This window comes from Ursus arctos, unplaced genomic scaffold, assembly GCF_023065955.2.
Source record: "Ursus arctos isolate Adak ecotype North America unplaced genomic scaffold, UrsArc2.0 scaffold_34, whole genome shotgun sequence".
NCBI classification, from domain to species: domain Eukaryota; kingdom Metazoa; phylum Chordata; class Mammalia; order Carnivora; family Ursidae; genus Ursus; species Ursus arctos.
In genome coordinates this window covers 7,566,899-7,581,730 of record NW_026623030.1, presented here as the reverse complement: position 1 = coordinate 7,581,730, position 14,832 = coordinate 7,566,899, and the positions used below count along the sequence as shown (strand labels likewise).

General features: G+C 54.8%; 1 protein-coding gene across 4 annotated transcripts in view; it reads right to left on the bottom strand.

The window, feature by feature from the left end:
* The window catches only part of KIAA1671 (KIAA1671 ortholog), a 183,552-nt gene that overhangs the window by 46,641 nt on the left and 122,079 nt on the right, over positions 1-14,832 (bottom strand). Inside the window, exon 1 of one of the 4 annotated variants that reach the window (XM_048221397.2) lies at positions 11,812-14,185. The exons of the other annotated variants lie outside the window; for them this stretch is intronic. Coding sequence (XP_048077354.1) covers positions 11,812-12,096 — 285 coding nt within the window. The 5' untranslated portion in view covers positions 12,097-14,185. Of the gene's footprint in view, positions 1-11,811; positions 14,186-14,832 lie in introns of those variants that run through there. 4 annotated transcript variants of the gene reach the window in all.

Sequence of the window (14,832 nt, the reverse complement as noted above, 5' to 3'; positions counted from 1 at the left end):
CGACAGTCTCCGCCTGGGGTTCCTGCTACACAGGCAGATTCTGGGGTCTGCCTCAGCCCCGTAAGAGCCCTACCTGAGACTCTTCTCAGCGAACCAGCACCCAAGGCGCCCTCCAAAGTCTGACTTCAGTCCTCCCAGGTTTAGCCCCTCTTGGCACCCAAGGACAGACAACACCGCTTGAAGAAGTCAAGGCCCTTGGCCAAGGCCCCAAACAGAGGAAGCAGCCGCAGCAGGATTCGAACCCAGGTCTCCCGTCTCTACCACCCTCGCGTTTCCTCCACACCCGCCTTGCTGACAGACGCCACCGAGGCGACACCGACTCTTCCTCATGGTTCGGCTCAGAGGAGGGATTATATTTTCCCACCGATGGCACGGAGTTGTTGAAAATCCACGGGGCTCCACATTATACGGAGCTCTGACAGCCTGTTTCTTTTCCCAGCCCTCCCCCCAAAGGCCCTGTATTTATGCATGAGGAAAGGAAAAAATCTCCAGCGTAGGATATGAAAAACCTCCAACTGTCGTTCCCTCAGTTACAGAGCAGAACGCCTCTGATTAACCCTTTGTGGCCACTTCCTTCCTAATTAGCGGTGGCTGTTAATGACCCCCGCTCCACGTGCACCCAGCATGCTTCCCTCATCAAGCAGCGACTCAGGGATGGGAGGGAGGGCTCAGACTGGTGTGTCCTGCGGGGTGGGTGGGGAAGCCACGTGGAAACAAAGGAGTCTGGGAGGGTGGCCGGGAGCCGCTGGCTCCGTCTCTGTAGGCCAGGCCCACCTGCTCTCCTTGAAATTCCTGTGCCACTGTCTCGTCGTTCCAGGGAGGGGAATGGCCTGTGCAAAGGCCGGGAGGAAGTGGCTGGAAAGGGAGACCAGGTACAGTGAAACGCACATGATTACCAACTACTGCCACGTGCCAGGTGCTCTGTGGGGTGTTTTACACCTGTGATGAAGGAATTCTCACTGTCGTATGATGATTCCCTTTTTACAGATGGGGAAACTGAGGCTTAGGCAAAGTCACACAGCTAGCAGACAGGGGAGCGGGGATTTGAATCCAGGCTGAGTCCACTGGGGAGGCCCTAAAAGGTCACACCAGAGCCTCCATAGGGAGGAGGAGGGAAACTGAGGCCCACAGCGGATGCTATGGAGAAGAGGTTGGCTCAAGGCTGCAGAGTTTGGATATGTACCTGAATCACTTTCTGAAAACTTCCCAAAGGTGGGAACGGTCTCATGATCTTTAACACCTCAGAGTTTTGCAAACAGTAGGAGCTCAGTAAATGTCACTCAGCTCTGAAGGATATCAAGGTTGAGAACCGCATGGCCCCTAAATGCCCCAACTTTGAATTTAGAAACCCAAGTTCCAGGTCTGGATCTGTCACTGACTTGCTGTGTGACTTTCTGTAGGTCTCTTTCCTTCTCTGGACCTCGGTTTCCCCAACATGAAAAGGGTCTGATGGAATGATCTAGATGTTCTGACAATCAAAGCTCAGGAGAGCTCTCAGAAGAGGAACTCTATGCCAAAATCCTGTCCCTCAGTGACCTGTTTACACTTGCTTCCAGGGCTCATATAAAAACCTTTATGGACAAATGAAACTCTGTTTACCCATCATCCACCAGGGCAGCTACTTTGGTACACTCTGAACTTAGCACCAGAGGCTCTAGAGCCTTCTGGGTACTTCCTGCCAAGATGTCTGCAGAGGGTGGGGGAGGCCGCTGCCTCGACACAGTCCCACATCTATCCCTCCCCCTCCCTAGAGCAGACGACAATTACCAGGAAGAAAGAACAGACTTCTAGCCACTAACTGAGGAATTACAGATGTTAAATTATAGGTGTGCCTAGGGAGGGGCCATTTCTAGAAATCAGGCTGGTGAGTGACAGGAATGTGGGCTGCCGGGTAATTTCTGGCTTTGGCAGAAAGCAAATATTTGGATGCAGAGCCTGATGACACAGGACTGGGAACTCAACAGACCAAGAAAAGTATCTTCAAATGCCGGGGGATATGTCCCAGCCACCCCCCGCCATTCCCGTGACAGGTCACAACTAGAATGACAATAAAGCACTGACTGTGTGCTGAGTGCCATGTGGGGCCCTTGACAAGCATGTCGTGTCATCCTCATAACACCTCTATCAGCAGACACGATTTGCTCCATTTTGCAGCCAAAGGAAAAAAATGCTCTATCAGGGTCGAAAGACTTGCCCAAAATTACATCAGGAGTCAAAGGTTATTTTACCTAAAAGTTAGGAAATTCCAAAGCCCTACCCATGTCTTGGCTTCTCTCAGAGTCTGTCGGCTAAGGCCACGTGGTTATTGAGGGCCTCACAGGGACCTCAAGTCACATCTCTTGGCTCCCATGTTGGACTCTTACCATTCATACATCAGTGGTTCTCAACTGCAGGCGATTCTGCCCTCAGGGGACATTTGGTCAAGCCTGGAAACACTGGACAGAGGCCAGGGATGCTGCTTAACATCCCATAATTCACAGGACAGCCCCCACCACAGAGAATGCTCCAGGTGCAAGGGTCAATGTGATGTGAGACCCTGGTCCACATCATGGTGCCTCTCAGGAAAGGCACACCAGGTCCCTCCACCCATGGTCTTGATTGGGAGGGACAAGAAATGAGGCATCGGCAGACCTGGGCTGGCGTCCAGGTTGTAAACTGGGTGACTTTGGGCAAGTCCCATCTTCTCCCCGAGCCTCGGTTTTATCACCTGTAAAACGGGGATGACAAAAATAACACCCACTTCGTGACGGTGCCACGAGGCTGTGATAAGACAGCGTGCTTTGTTTGGTGGCTAGCACGTGGGAAGTGCTCCAGAGGTGTTACTCTATAAGCCTTAATCTCCCCGCCTGTGAAATGGGACCATAACCTCTGCCTTGGAGTGATGCTCAAACTTTCTTCCCCCCATGCTGTTACACAGCGTCCTGTTTTCCCAGATGCTAACCGCCTAGCAGGCAGGCAGCCATACAGAGCTGCTGAACCAGCAGCAGACTTGGTGCGCGCAAGAAATGAACATTTTGCGTTGAGCCGCTGAGAGCCGGCCGTTTGTTACGCAGCATGACCTGCCTTAACCTGACTAATAGGTCCAGACTACAGGAGCACAACAGCAGCTAATATTTATTACACACTTCCTGGGTTCTAGGCGCCTGTGCCACGTGCTTCACAAGGAAACCGAGGCTCACAGAGCTAAAGTCACCTGTCTGAGGTCCCATAGCTAGGTAGTGGCAAAGCTGGGATGCAAACTCAGATGTGCCTGAAGGGAGAGCAAAGCTCTCTTAACCGGACTGACCTAATTCCACCTGCACCTTTTTTTTTTTTTTCTTAATCAGGAAAAAGCAGCCAAGGACAGCAAATCCATGTTTAAAAGCCAAAAGTAAAAAATTGTTCACAAACTCTGCCATGTTTCACTCCTGGCAGTAACTTCTGGTTTCAGGATCCTTCTCTCCATGGAGCAGGACGGTCTGAATGTACTCCCCTGGCCTAGAAATTGATGCTGGAGAAAAGCCACTCTTGCATACGACACTCCCAAATCGGAACAGAGAGTTCGTTGCTGCGTATGGCTCAGCCTTTGTGATGAATGTTTGATGAGTTAAATGTGGGTGACGAGCACTTCGGATCCAAGAAATGGATCCCATCCCATGCCGGGAGATTCGTGCCAACTCCTAAAAGGGTGCGTTGCTCAAAAGCCTCTGGGACCCTAAACCCAGGCTGGCCGAGCAGCCTCCTTTTACAAGCAGGAAGCCCAGAGGCAAGAAAAGCCTCCAGAGGGAAGCCTGAAAGCTACCCCATTACAGACCTTGGGCAGGTCACTTGAGTTCTTGCCACTTAAATTTACTCATCTGTGAGAACAAGGAGTAAGTAACACTCCCCAGCCACTCTCAGACTGTTGCTCGCGGTGGGTATAAAAGAGAAGAAATCGGTATTCGTCGTCTATTGCCGCATAACAAATAGTCCCAAAACGTAGTGGCCCGAAACGGCAACCATTTGTTATGTCTCCCAGTTTCTGGAAGTCAGGCATCTAGGAGGGGCTGAGCTGAACGGTCCTGGCTCGTGGTGTCTCATGAGGTGGGACTCGAGCTGTTGGCTGGAGACGCAGCCTCACCCATAGGCCGATGGACTCGCATCCAAGCTCACTCAGGAGGTGGGTGGCAGGTCTCACCTCCTTGCCACGTGAGCATCCTCGAGGCATGGCAGCTGGCTTCCCCCAGAGTGCGTGCTCCAGGAAAGAGAAAGCGTAAACCAAGGGGACAGCTGCAGGGTCTTTGTAACGTGACCTCGGGAGTGACGCTGCGGCTTTGGCTGGATTCTATCGGTCACGCAAGCCCACCTGGCCTGGCAGGGGAGGTGACTTCACCAAGGTGAGCATCAGAAGGCGAGAATCCGTGGAGGCCACTCAGAGACTGCCTATGGGTGTTTGAACGCGTCTTGCCAACTATTAAGCACTAATGAAATGACCACGATGACGACGGTAACCATCTCCTGAGATCTGCCTCCGTGCCAAGCACTGGGCTCGGTTTCACAGGCATCACCGCACTATAGCCTCCACCACGGCTGTGGGGGGAAGTAATATCATCGTCCCCCTCTTACAGAAGACGAGGCATCAAGAGACGAAGGAGCCTGCCCAAAGTCACAGAGCAGCTGGGAGGCAGAGCCGGGATTCAAACCCATGCCTCTGGATTCTCTCAACCGACTGTGGTGTGCTGGAGCTGGCCTGCCCGGGCTGCCCAGAGACGACCGTGAAAAGTTCAGGCGTCCGTTGTGAGCTGGTTGTTTAACACAGCCATTAAATTAAATAAACACACAATTAGGGGCGCCTGCGTGGCTCAGTCAGTGACGCGTCTGCCTTCAGCTCAGGTCACGATCTCAGGGTCCTGGGATCGAGCCCCGCATTGGGCTCCCTGCTCAGCGGGGAGACTGCTCCTCCCTCTCCCTCTGCCCCTCCCTCTCTTGCTCTCTCTCACTTAAGTAAATAAATAATCTTTAAAAAAATAAATTAAATAAACGCACAATTAAACCAACCCCATCAAAACCAGGGGAACAAATATTCAAATCGTATCATCCCCTAAGTACCGCCTTCTACTATTACCCATGGCCCTGAGGTCACTGATGTGTGTACTGGGTCTGCGTGCTGCAAGGACTACATAACGATGATGGCCTGCGCGTCCTTTCCCAGCTCCGTGTGCACTGACGGCGAGGCCGTGGCCACTGGCCCTTGTGGGTGGATTCACGCCATGGGAATAGGCAGGTGTTCCAAGTCAGGGCCTTCCCCCCACCACATGTAAAAGCATCTCCCAGCAAATCACTGTAACTAACTCAATACGCCACTTCCTCTCCTAAGGAGTCACCTTGATGACTCCTTGCTTAAGACCCTATTCTTCATGAAACCCCCCAAACATAACATTCCCTGTGATACGTATCAATCCAGATTTCCTTCCTGAGATCTTTGACTTCCTGATGAGGAAGTGAGAGGCGCTCTCTGAACAAAACATCTGAGATTTGAAAATGCTGAAAGAGAGAGAGTGAAAGCCAGAGTCACAGAGAGGTCCCTGGGGTCACGGAGACAGAAAGGGGCGTGTCTAAGCCTCAGGAACTGCTCAGACATCCAGACAAAGGAGTGCAAGCCGGACCCCCCTTCTGCGGCCACTCCTGAGAGCCAAAAATGGGAAAAGACCCACACGTCCAGCCAGAGCGGTTAATAAATCATGCAGTGTGCTGCATGGCCATGAACAATGTTTGTTTTTGTTTTTTCTAAAGATATGTAAAACTGCTACGTTTTTGAAAGGTCAGAAAGACATGGAAGATTGGCAATTTGGTTTGAGGGAGGGAGGAAAAAAAGACAGGAAGGAAATGCATTTGAATGCCAAGAGTGGTTCTCACTGCTGTCAGAATAATGGGTGGGTTTTGTTTTCGCTCAGTTTTTCTATGCTTTCCAAATAGGAGATGAGCACACCCCACTTTCTTAGTTGGGGAGAGGGCAGTGGAGATCAACATTACTTCACACAAGCAGAGCCCCGTGGAGCAGCCAAGCCCTTTGTCCTGCCCTGCGTGTCTCTCCAGGTCTCTCCCACAGGCCCCGGCCCCTGGCCCAGCCTTTGGCCCCGGCTGGATCCATGAAGGGGCCATTGTTATCAGGGTGACGTCATTCTGTTGCCTGGAAGGTGAAAAGGAGCCCTGAGATTGGGTGCGACCAGGCCAGCCCAAGAGAAAGTGCCTGGCCACTTCACACTGGCCTCTGGAGCTGCAGTTAGGTCCAACACACCGGCTGGGTGCCCTAAGGGGCAGCCTGGGAGCAGGACACCTGATGGGGCTCTGGACGTGCCCTGGCAGGCAGCACTTGGCACCGACCTCGGGAGATGGAGAAAGGGGTCGTGGCAGCTGGACTCTACTCCCCTAAAGGCCAGTCTCGGGAAAAATGTAACAACGTGTACCTGGTACACAGTAGGTGCTCAATAAGTGGTAGCAACCAAGGTGAAGAGAGCTAGAGGAGCACTCCAGGCAGAGGGAACCAGGAGGGCAAAGGCCCTGGGTCCTGGAAAGAACCCCAGACCTCCCTGGGCTGGACTTCTGGTGTCCGCTCGGCCTCAGTTTACCCATCTGCAAGATGGAGATGGCGCCACAAGGGGAGCACAAAAATAAAGGAGGGAGGATTTTAGGAATGCAGACACAACATCGCAGGCCTTGCTTCTACTGGAGTACACAGAACAAACTAGTGAGAGGAAGGAAGCACACCTGAGATCAAGAGCAGGAAGACATTAATGGGGGGTACAGAGGAGAGAAACACGGCGCGGGTTCTCCCCCAGTCTCAGCTGTTGGGAGAAGAGAGAGGGAAGAGCATTCCAGGCAGAGGGAATGGTGAGAGCAAGCCCTCTGGGTCCGGAAGGAGCTGGCATTGACGGAGAAGAGCAAGAGGTCAGAGTGGCAGGAGTAGAATGAGCACGGAGGACAGCAGGAAGAGCTGAGGTTGTGAGGGAAGGACAGCCAGATCTCGCAGGGCCTTGAAGGCCACCATAAGAGACTGGGGCTCTCTAAGTCTGGGCCGAGGCAGGGGAATGACGTGACCCCCCGGGTGGCTGGATGGAGGATGGACTGGAGGAGAAGGGCCCGGAATGAGGACAGTGGTAGGTTGACTAATGACCTCCAAAAAGATCCGTCCGCATCCTGACCCCGGCACCTGTGAATGTGACTTTACTTGGGTAAAAAGGTCCTTGCAGATGTAATGAAGTTAAGGATCTCAAAGTGAGATCGTGCTGGATTATCTGGTGGGCCCTAAATCCAATGACAAGTGTCCTTATTAAGAGACAGAGGTCAAGGCCACGTGAAGACAGAGGCAGGGACTGGAGTGATGCAGCCACAGGCCAAGGAGTGCCTGGAGCCACCAGAAGCTACAAGGGGCAGGAGGGGTCCTAAGCCTGGGCAGGACACTTGGACTGGGGGCTTCTGGCCTCGGGATGTCGAAAGAGAGAACTCCCGCTGTTTTCAGCCACCAGGTCCTTTATTAGAGTAGCCTGAAGAAACTGAGGCAAAGGAAATCGGGGCTTTGGAAGACGAGAGCCACAAACAGCCCTTTCCTTTCAAAATCTCTGCCACTTGCTAAAAAAAGGGTGTGTGTGTGTGTGGAGTGGGGAGACGCTGGGCCCTGCTGAATATTTTAAGCATCCACTTCACTCCATAATTGACACAGAACCAAATACTCCCACTCAGCCTCGGCTGGAGGACTGAGCATGCAGCCCGGGGTCCCACTGCTCACATGGAGGAGCCCCAGGGCAGGGCACGGCTGTGGGCCCCAGGAGGCAGACCCACGCCGCAGTGCTGGAGTCCCAGCCTCACGTACCCACTCCAGCTGTGTGACCCCAGGCCTGTGACTCGACCTCTCTGTGCTTTAGATTTCTCATCCATGAAACATGGTGCTATCCTCCCCGATCTCCCTCAGGGACACCAGTTTCTGGCAAGTAGCGGGTGTTCGATGGATGCCAGATCCCTGCCCTTCCTTCTTCCCCCGACTCTGGTGACAGGGGAAATACTCAGGCTATGGTGACAGTCCTCCAAACCAAATTATATACAACCAGTTCTCAGCCGGAGGCCCAAGGTGGGGGGAGCAATTTTGCCCGCAGGGGACACGGGGCGGCATCCGGAGACATTTTTGGTTGTCATGACTGGGAGGGTGCTACCGGCACCTCCTGGGGAGAGGTCAGGAAGGATCGTCCAACACATGGGACAGCGCCCTCCCCGCCAAAGAATGATCTGGCCCAAGACATCCACGGTGGCGGGATGGAGAAAGTCTGACATAGGGCACCAGTTTGATGGGAGGGACGGGTCTTTGCGATTTCGAGATTGTTCCCTGGCTTCCAACACGTGTATTATGTAGTCGTGTGCTGATGTGTTTTATGATCTGCCCCCTGGAAAGTACCTTTAGGGAAGTAAAGACACAAGTACCTTGTGTCTGTGTGTTTGCACCCACCTCCCCAGTGCCAGTACCCTGGGGACACGCTCAGTCCACGCAGGTGGGCTGAAAACACAACGGAATGAAGATATGCAGGCAATACACACCTCGTGTTGAACGCAGAGCCTGGCACACGGGAAATGCCCATGGAAGGCCGGCCAGGATCTTACTCTCTTTCTTAAGGCAGCCAGTCTGGCCACCTGGGCAGGTGGGACTTGGACCCACAGAGTCCGAGCCCCACCCCCAAGCCCCCAGTGACCTGCAATGAGATTCCTGTCTGTGGGCGCTTAACAGGTGCCAGGGGAGTGCTGGTTCTTACTCTATCCTACTGGACTCGTCCCAGGCGAAAACCCACTTTACAGACAAGGACACGGAAGCTAAAAGAGGTGATTTAACGTGCCCAGGGTCACTCGGCCAACACGTGAAGGACCTGATCTCGAGTCTGTCCCATTCCAGAGCCCTCTGGGTAGCATTCCATGAGCCTGGAGACACCCCTCCCCCCCCCCCACTTCCCGCTTTTATTGCAGCCTCGGCCTCTGTGGCACTGCCATTGTTCCTGGGTTCTGGAACTTTCTGTCTGGCCTCCACTTGGAGTCCATCTAGTCTGCTGGGCTTCCTTCTCAGGCTCGCTGGGCCGCAAGCAGCACAAACGTGCCTCTTCCTGCCTTTGTCGCTCAGAGACAATGAGTTTGTTTTTCCCTCTTTCCCCCTTTTATTCCTTGGACGCAGAGGCAAGCCATTAGCAAATTGTTTCAAGGCTGGCTTTAGAAAACATCTCAGGGCACACCTTTGAGGGTTACTTTATGCCTGTGATGGATTCTTCCACGGTGCTCTGAGTAAATACGAGCCTGAGGCAGGACTTGGAACAGAATGGACTTTTTAGATAAATCACATACAAGTTCACGTAGTAAAGACCAAAAAGCCCGCTCCCCTCCCCGGCCCAGCGCTCCCCTCCCCAGCCCAGCGCTCCCCTCCCCAGCCCAGCGCTCCCCTCCCCAGCCCGGCACAGATTCTCCCCTTGTCCCCAAACTCTTAGGTAACTGCGGCTTTACCAAGTTTCCTCCTATAAAACAAATATTTAAGTGAGGCCCCCAAGTAAAAGGGGGCGTGTGTGGATCTTCCAGTTCACTGGGAATCTTTGAAGGAACAGCCGGAGAGAAAAGGTCTGGTTGTCGCAACGGCAGACTTTGAAGGCACACGTAACCACATGCTGGGCACGGCCACACACGTCCCACGTTTACAGGCACGTCCGTGCCCGTAAATAATAATAATGGGGAATGGAAACACCGAGTGATGATAATCCCCATTTCGCAGATGAGGAAGCTGAGGCGTCCCTCATCCCGCCGAGTCCGAACATCGTGACACCCAACAAGCAGAAGGAGTTTACAAGCGCGTGCGTCCTCCGTGGCCTGCACTGTGCCAGGCGCTCTTTTCGACCTCCACACGATGCCGTGGTTCGCCCCATTTCCCAGAAGAGGCAACTGAGGCCTCCCAACGGGTCAAAATCCCTCCACCAGGACATGGCAGGGTCTGATACAAGTCCTCAACCCCAATGCCAGCTGGGGCTCGCTGTTCAGGGGATGCCAAATGCTCAATTTTGGGCAGGGACCTGGAGCCCGGAGTTATTTAGCGCGGACGTACACTGCTCCGGGCGCTGTGACACAACAGTCACAGAGAAGGCAGGGCCCCCGCACAGCCTAACTTCATTCATTCCTCCGCCAAGCTGGGGAGGCCGGCCACACAGCGGCTGACACGCCACGCAGGGCGACAAGGCCTGGGGGACTCAAGCCAGGGTCCAGGGTCACACAGCTCTGAGGTCGAGAGAGCTGAACGTTACCAAACCCCATGGCCTTAACTGCACTGCCACAGAGGGGACAAGAAAGAGATTCATAGAGACACAGCCAGACAACGAGAGAGAGACACAGAAAGACAGAGACCGAAAGAGAGGCAGAAACACACACAGAGAGAGACAGAGAGACAGAAAGGGTGAATAAGAGGCCTTCTCTCCCTGGCCCAAGAAACCCCTTCCCAAGGTTGGTTTGGAGGAACTGTCTTATAAATTTAGGCCCCGCTGATTTCTCCAGGGCTATAAAGCGGCACAGACCCACAAGAGAACAGGTCATATTAATGAGATCCATGTGTTTGTATCTGACTGCTCTGGTTGCCGTGTGACCCTGGGAGAGTCACCACACCTCTCTGGGGATGCTGAGTCCCCGCACCTGTCAGGGCAGCTATGAGCTTTCAGTGACCAAAAGTGTGCAGAGGGCCAGCTCAGAGTCTGGGAGACCCCGAGGCTCCATCCCTCAGTGCTGGGGACCACCATGGCTGTCAGCATGTACCACCATGCTTAAGCCAGACAAGGAGGCGGCCTAGCCCCTTCATCTGCCCTCAGGCTCTGTTGAGCTGGGCTGACACTGTCAGGTGGCAGAAGGCTCCTCTGTGAAAACAGCAAGCCCTCTCTTTGAGTTCAACCCTGGTCAGTGAGGTCGGCTTCCCTGAAGTTATTGGGGAGGTCTGGAGAGAAAAAAGGAGGCGCTGAGCTGGAGAGAGCCTGGAGCCTGGGGGTGGGTCGGAGCCTGGGATCCTGGCCCTGGTTTTGCCATTCACTCACTGTGCTTCCCCGGGAAGGTGCCTTTCCCTCTCTGGGCCCAGTCCCACCTCTCTAAATCATCAGTGTGCTCCTTGAGATCGATTCTATACAGTCCTCTAGCAGGATGCAAGCTGAGTTTTTCATCATTAGAATAGTCATTACACCCTGCTCTCCTAAATCCCAGCGAGCATGCCCGAGTAAGAGATGACACAGCCCCCCAGGACCCACACCAAGCCCCAGGTTCACAGCCCAGCAGGTGAACCTGACCACCCCCTCGAGTCTCCTTGGATACTCGGAGGCGACTTTGCAATTCTGCCTGACGACAAGATAGCAAAAGCCACAACTCAACACACACGTGACATGGACACTTGGCCATCCTGGGAGGGTCAGAGCAGATGAAGCAGGTGCCAACTAATCCTCCCTAAAAATAGGGGAGCACAAGCATCTGCGCCTGGGGCCAGAGTGTCGGCACTTCCAGATAAATCCACCCGCACGGCAAGCCCGACTCCCGTGCCGGCCCCATCCTCGCAGACGTGGAATACGCTTCCTGACCGCTCTGGGAGACAGAGTAACTCCACCGTCCGGGGAATCACCACCGATGTCTATTTCCCAGGCACGGGGAACAGGAAACGGCTGGGCTTGATTGACAACGATTCTGGAAGAGGCAACTTCCCTAGTTGGATCTATGGGGACCCCTCCCCCCCACTCCAGGGGAGCACTGGAGGGGAGGAGTTTTTACTGTTGCTTTAATATTAAAAAAAAAAAAAAAACGTAATAAGCTTACAAGGTCTGGTGGCTCCGAGTCCGTCTGCCTTTTCCTCAGGGAAGAAAATCTCTGTTGGCTGCGGGCGGAGAAGCGGCGGAAAGATTCCCGACTCCGGGAGGCGAGGTGTCGGAAGGAGGAGGTGCGCTTGAATGGGGTCCGGCTGGCGGGCTCCCCGCTCGTCCGCTCGTGGCCCACCGTGGTGGTCACTAAGTTGAGGGCCTCCTGGAAGGACCTCCTCACGGTGCCCATCCACTGGGTCATGTGGGTTTGGGCCACCGTGAGTTTGTCTCCCAGGTAATCCATGGGGCCGGACGAGGGGAAGAAGGAGGTGAGCGAGGGACAAAGCAATTGTACTTTCAGGGTCCACTCCCTCTTTCTACTTTCTGCTCCTGCAAGTTCTGGGCTTGCTTGGAGAGAAAACCCAGCAGCCCTCTTCAGCCAAACCGGGAGTAAATAACGATCATGGAGCCAGCAGCCGGCGGCACCTGCGGGTCTCGCTGAGAACTCGGAGGCAGGTCAGGGTCGGGCCGGGAGTCCACCCGCCCAAGTTGTAAAGTCAACACGCTGGGCGGTCCCAGCTTTGGCCCCGGCGCACGCTCTCGGGGCTGCATCGGCTGTGACGGGGAGCTTGGGGAAATCCAGCAGCACTCACTCCAGGGTGTGACAGTCCCCGTGAGGTGGGGGAGGAGGAGGCGGTGGCCCTGGCCGCCCCGGTGCTCACTGTCCCTCAGGTAGACAGCCCCTCCTGGGCTCACACAGGAAGGACCTGGCGGGCAGGCTGCCACCTGCCGCTGCCCCCAGCTGGACCCGGCTCACCTGACCCATGCCATGCAGGTTTTTCGTCCTCTGGCCAGAGATTCTAAACCTGTCGGCCGGCAGGCAGCTAGCTCATTTCCGGAGGCAGCCACGAGGGCCCCCGGGTCCCCTGGCTCAGCAGCCCAGATGACATCAGTCCCCGTCTTAGCGAGGGGCTTCGCTGCCCAGGAATGCAGGAGGGGCCTCAGGGAGGCGGCCGCCCAGGGAGCTGACGTCCGCCCCCATTTTTTTTCCTCCCCCAAGTCCCAACTCGCTCACCGTCCCTCAGGGCTGACGGTGACTTCACGTGCCAACAGCCTACCCGCCCTGTCCCCTCACCGCGGGCTGCACGTGTGCGCCTTGGTCGGGGATCTGGCAGCCCCGGGAAGGTTGGGACAGTTGGGAAACTGCCTCCAGGGTGACAGGCAGCATCTCGGGACCTCCTCAGCATCTCGCTTGTCAGTCTGTCTCCCTCTGGTGGCCTGTTTCTCGGTCAGGTTTTTCTGTTCCCTCCCCATGTCTCAATTTCCACTTGTTTGTCCCTAAGCTTGTCTGTCTGCCTCTGTCTCTCTCCCCTTTCCAGCCTTCTCTCCCTCCCTCCCTGGAAAGCAACACCCAGCCAGGTGAACAGCCCGGAGGTCCCCCAAGGAAGGAACTGGGCTGGGCTGTAGGGGAGTGCAGGCGGGGTTGCCATGGCAACCCGGGGCACAGCATCTGCCCCATCCCCGGGCTGGGGGGCTGGGCACAGGGAGCAATGGCAATGATTCATGGTTTACACTGGGTCACATGAGCTCCTGGGTTTTAACCCTTGTGGAGCTAGAGTAGTCAGCACAGGGGGGTGAGACTGGGGGGCAGACAAGACAGCAACATCTGAGACAGGACGGCGTGCTTGTCGGGAAGGGTCAGCAGAAGCTGGATAACAGAGGGGAGGCACACTTGTTGAAGAAGCTTTCTCCCTCCAGCAGGGATCCACACCCCCTGTTCTACAGGTGAGGAAATGCAGGCTCAGAGATGTAGAGTCACTCACCCGAGGTCACACAGCAAAGATACCACCAGCGCAGGGATGGAGTCCGCTGCAAACCCCCTGTTTTCTGGGTCTGACATGGCACCTGGCCCAGAGTCGGAGTTCAGTAAATATTTATTGTTCAAACACCGAGTCCAAGACTGAAACCTTGATAGGTCTGACTGCATCCCAAATGCCTTCCCCCACCCACGTGACCTCCGTTTTGAACAAATATTTGTTCCCTAGGTGCTGATCAAAGGGCCTTGCTTGAGAAGGTTTTCCATGAAGGCCTTTCCGACGACGCAGCTGACCCAGATCTCTTTCTACTCTGGATTTCCAGTCCTTACAGCTGTTCATTCATTCATCCATTCACTCATTCACCTCAACACTCAGAGCATACCTACTCTGGGCCAGGCATGGGGTACAGAGACTCAGAATGGGCCCTGCCACTGAGGGCTCACAGCCTGGCAGGCAGCTATGACAGTGCCTAATATTCATTGACAGTAAAACCGAATCCCTCAACGCCATTCTAAATGTTCACAGGAATCAACTCGTGAATCTTCTCATGAACCCGTTTGACAGAGGAGGAAAGCTGAGGCTCAAAAAGGTAAAGTCATCTGCCAAGGTCATTCAATGTGGCAGGAGCTCCAAGATGGCCCCCAATCCTCCTTGTCCCTGTTATTCACACCTTGGCCTGGTCCCCTCAGAGTTGGGTCTCTGAGCCCGAGAAAATAAGGCAGGAATGACAGGGTGTGAGTTCCAAAGCCAGGTCACAAGCACACAAAGCTTTCCACTTTGCTCTCTTATCGCTGGGGGGAGCCAGCCACCGTGTCGTGCGGACGCACAAGCAGTCCTATGGAGAGAACTCCGTGGAAGGAATCAAGCCCCCAGGCTGCAGCCAGCACCAACGTACCAGCGAGTGAATGACTTCGGAAGCAGATTTGGCATCCCCAGTCAAACCATCAGATGACTGCTGCCCTTGACTACCACCTAGTGAGGCTCCCTGAGCCAGAGGCCCCCCCCGCCCCGCCAAAGGCCCCCAAATTCCGGACTCACAGAAATCACCCGAGATACAAATGCCCAGGGGCAGGGTGGTGTCTGGCTCATCAGGAAGCTAAGGACTGATGCAGAATGCACGGGGGTGGGGGGAGGCTGACAAGGGTCCTGCAGCAGCCTGCAGATCCCCTATGTTAGGAAGCATTACCCCAACAGGGAGACGAGGAAGCACGCGTCAGGCACCA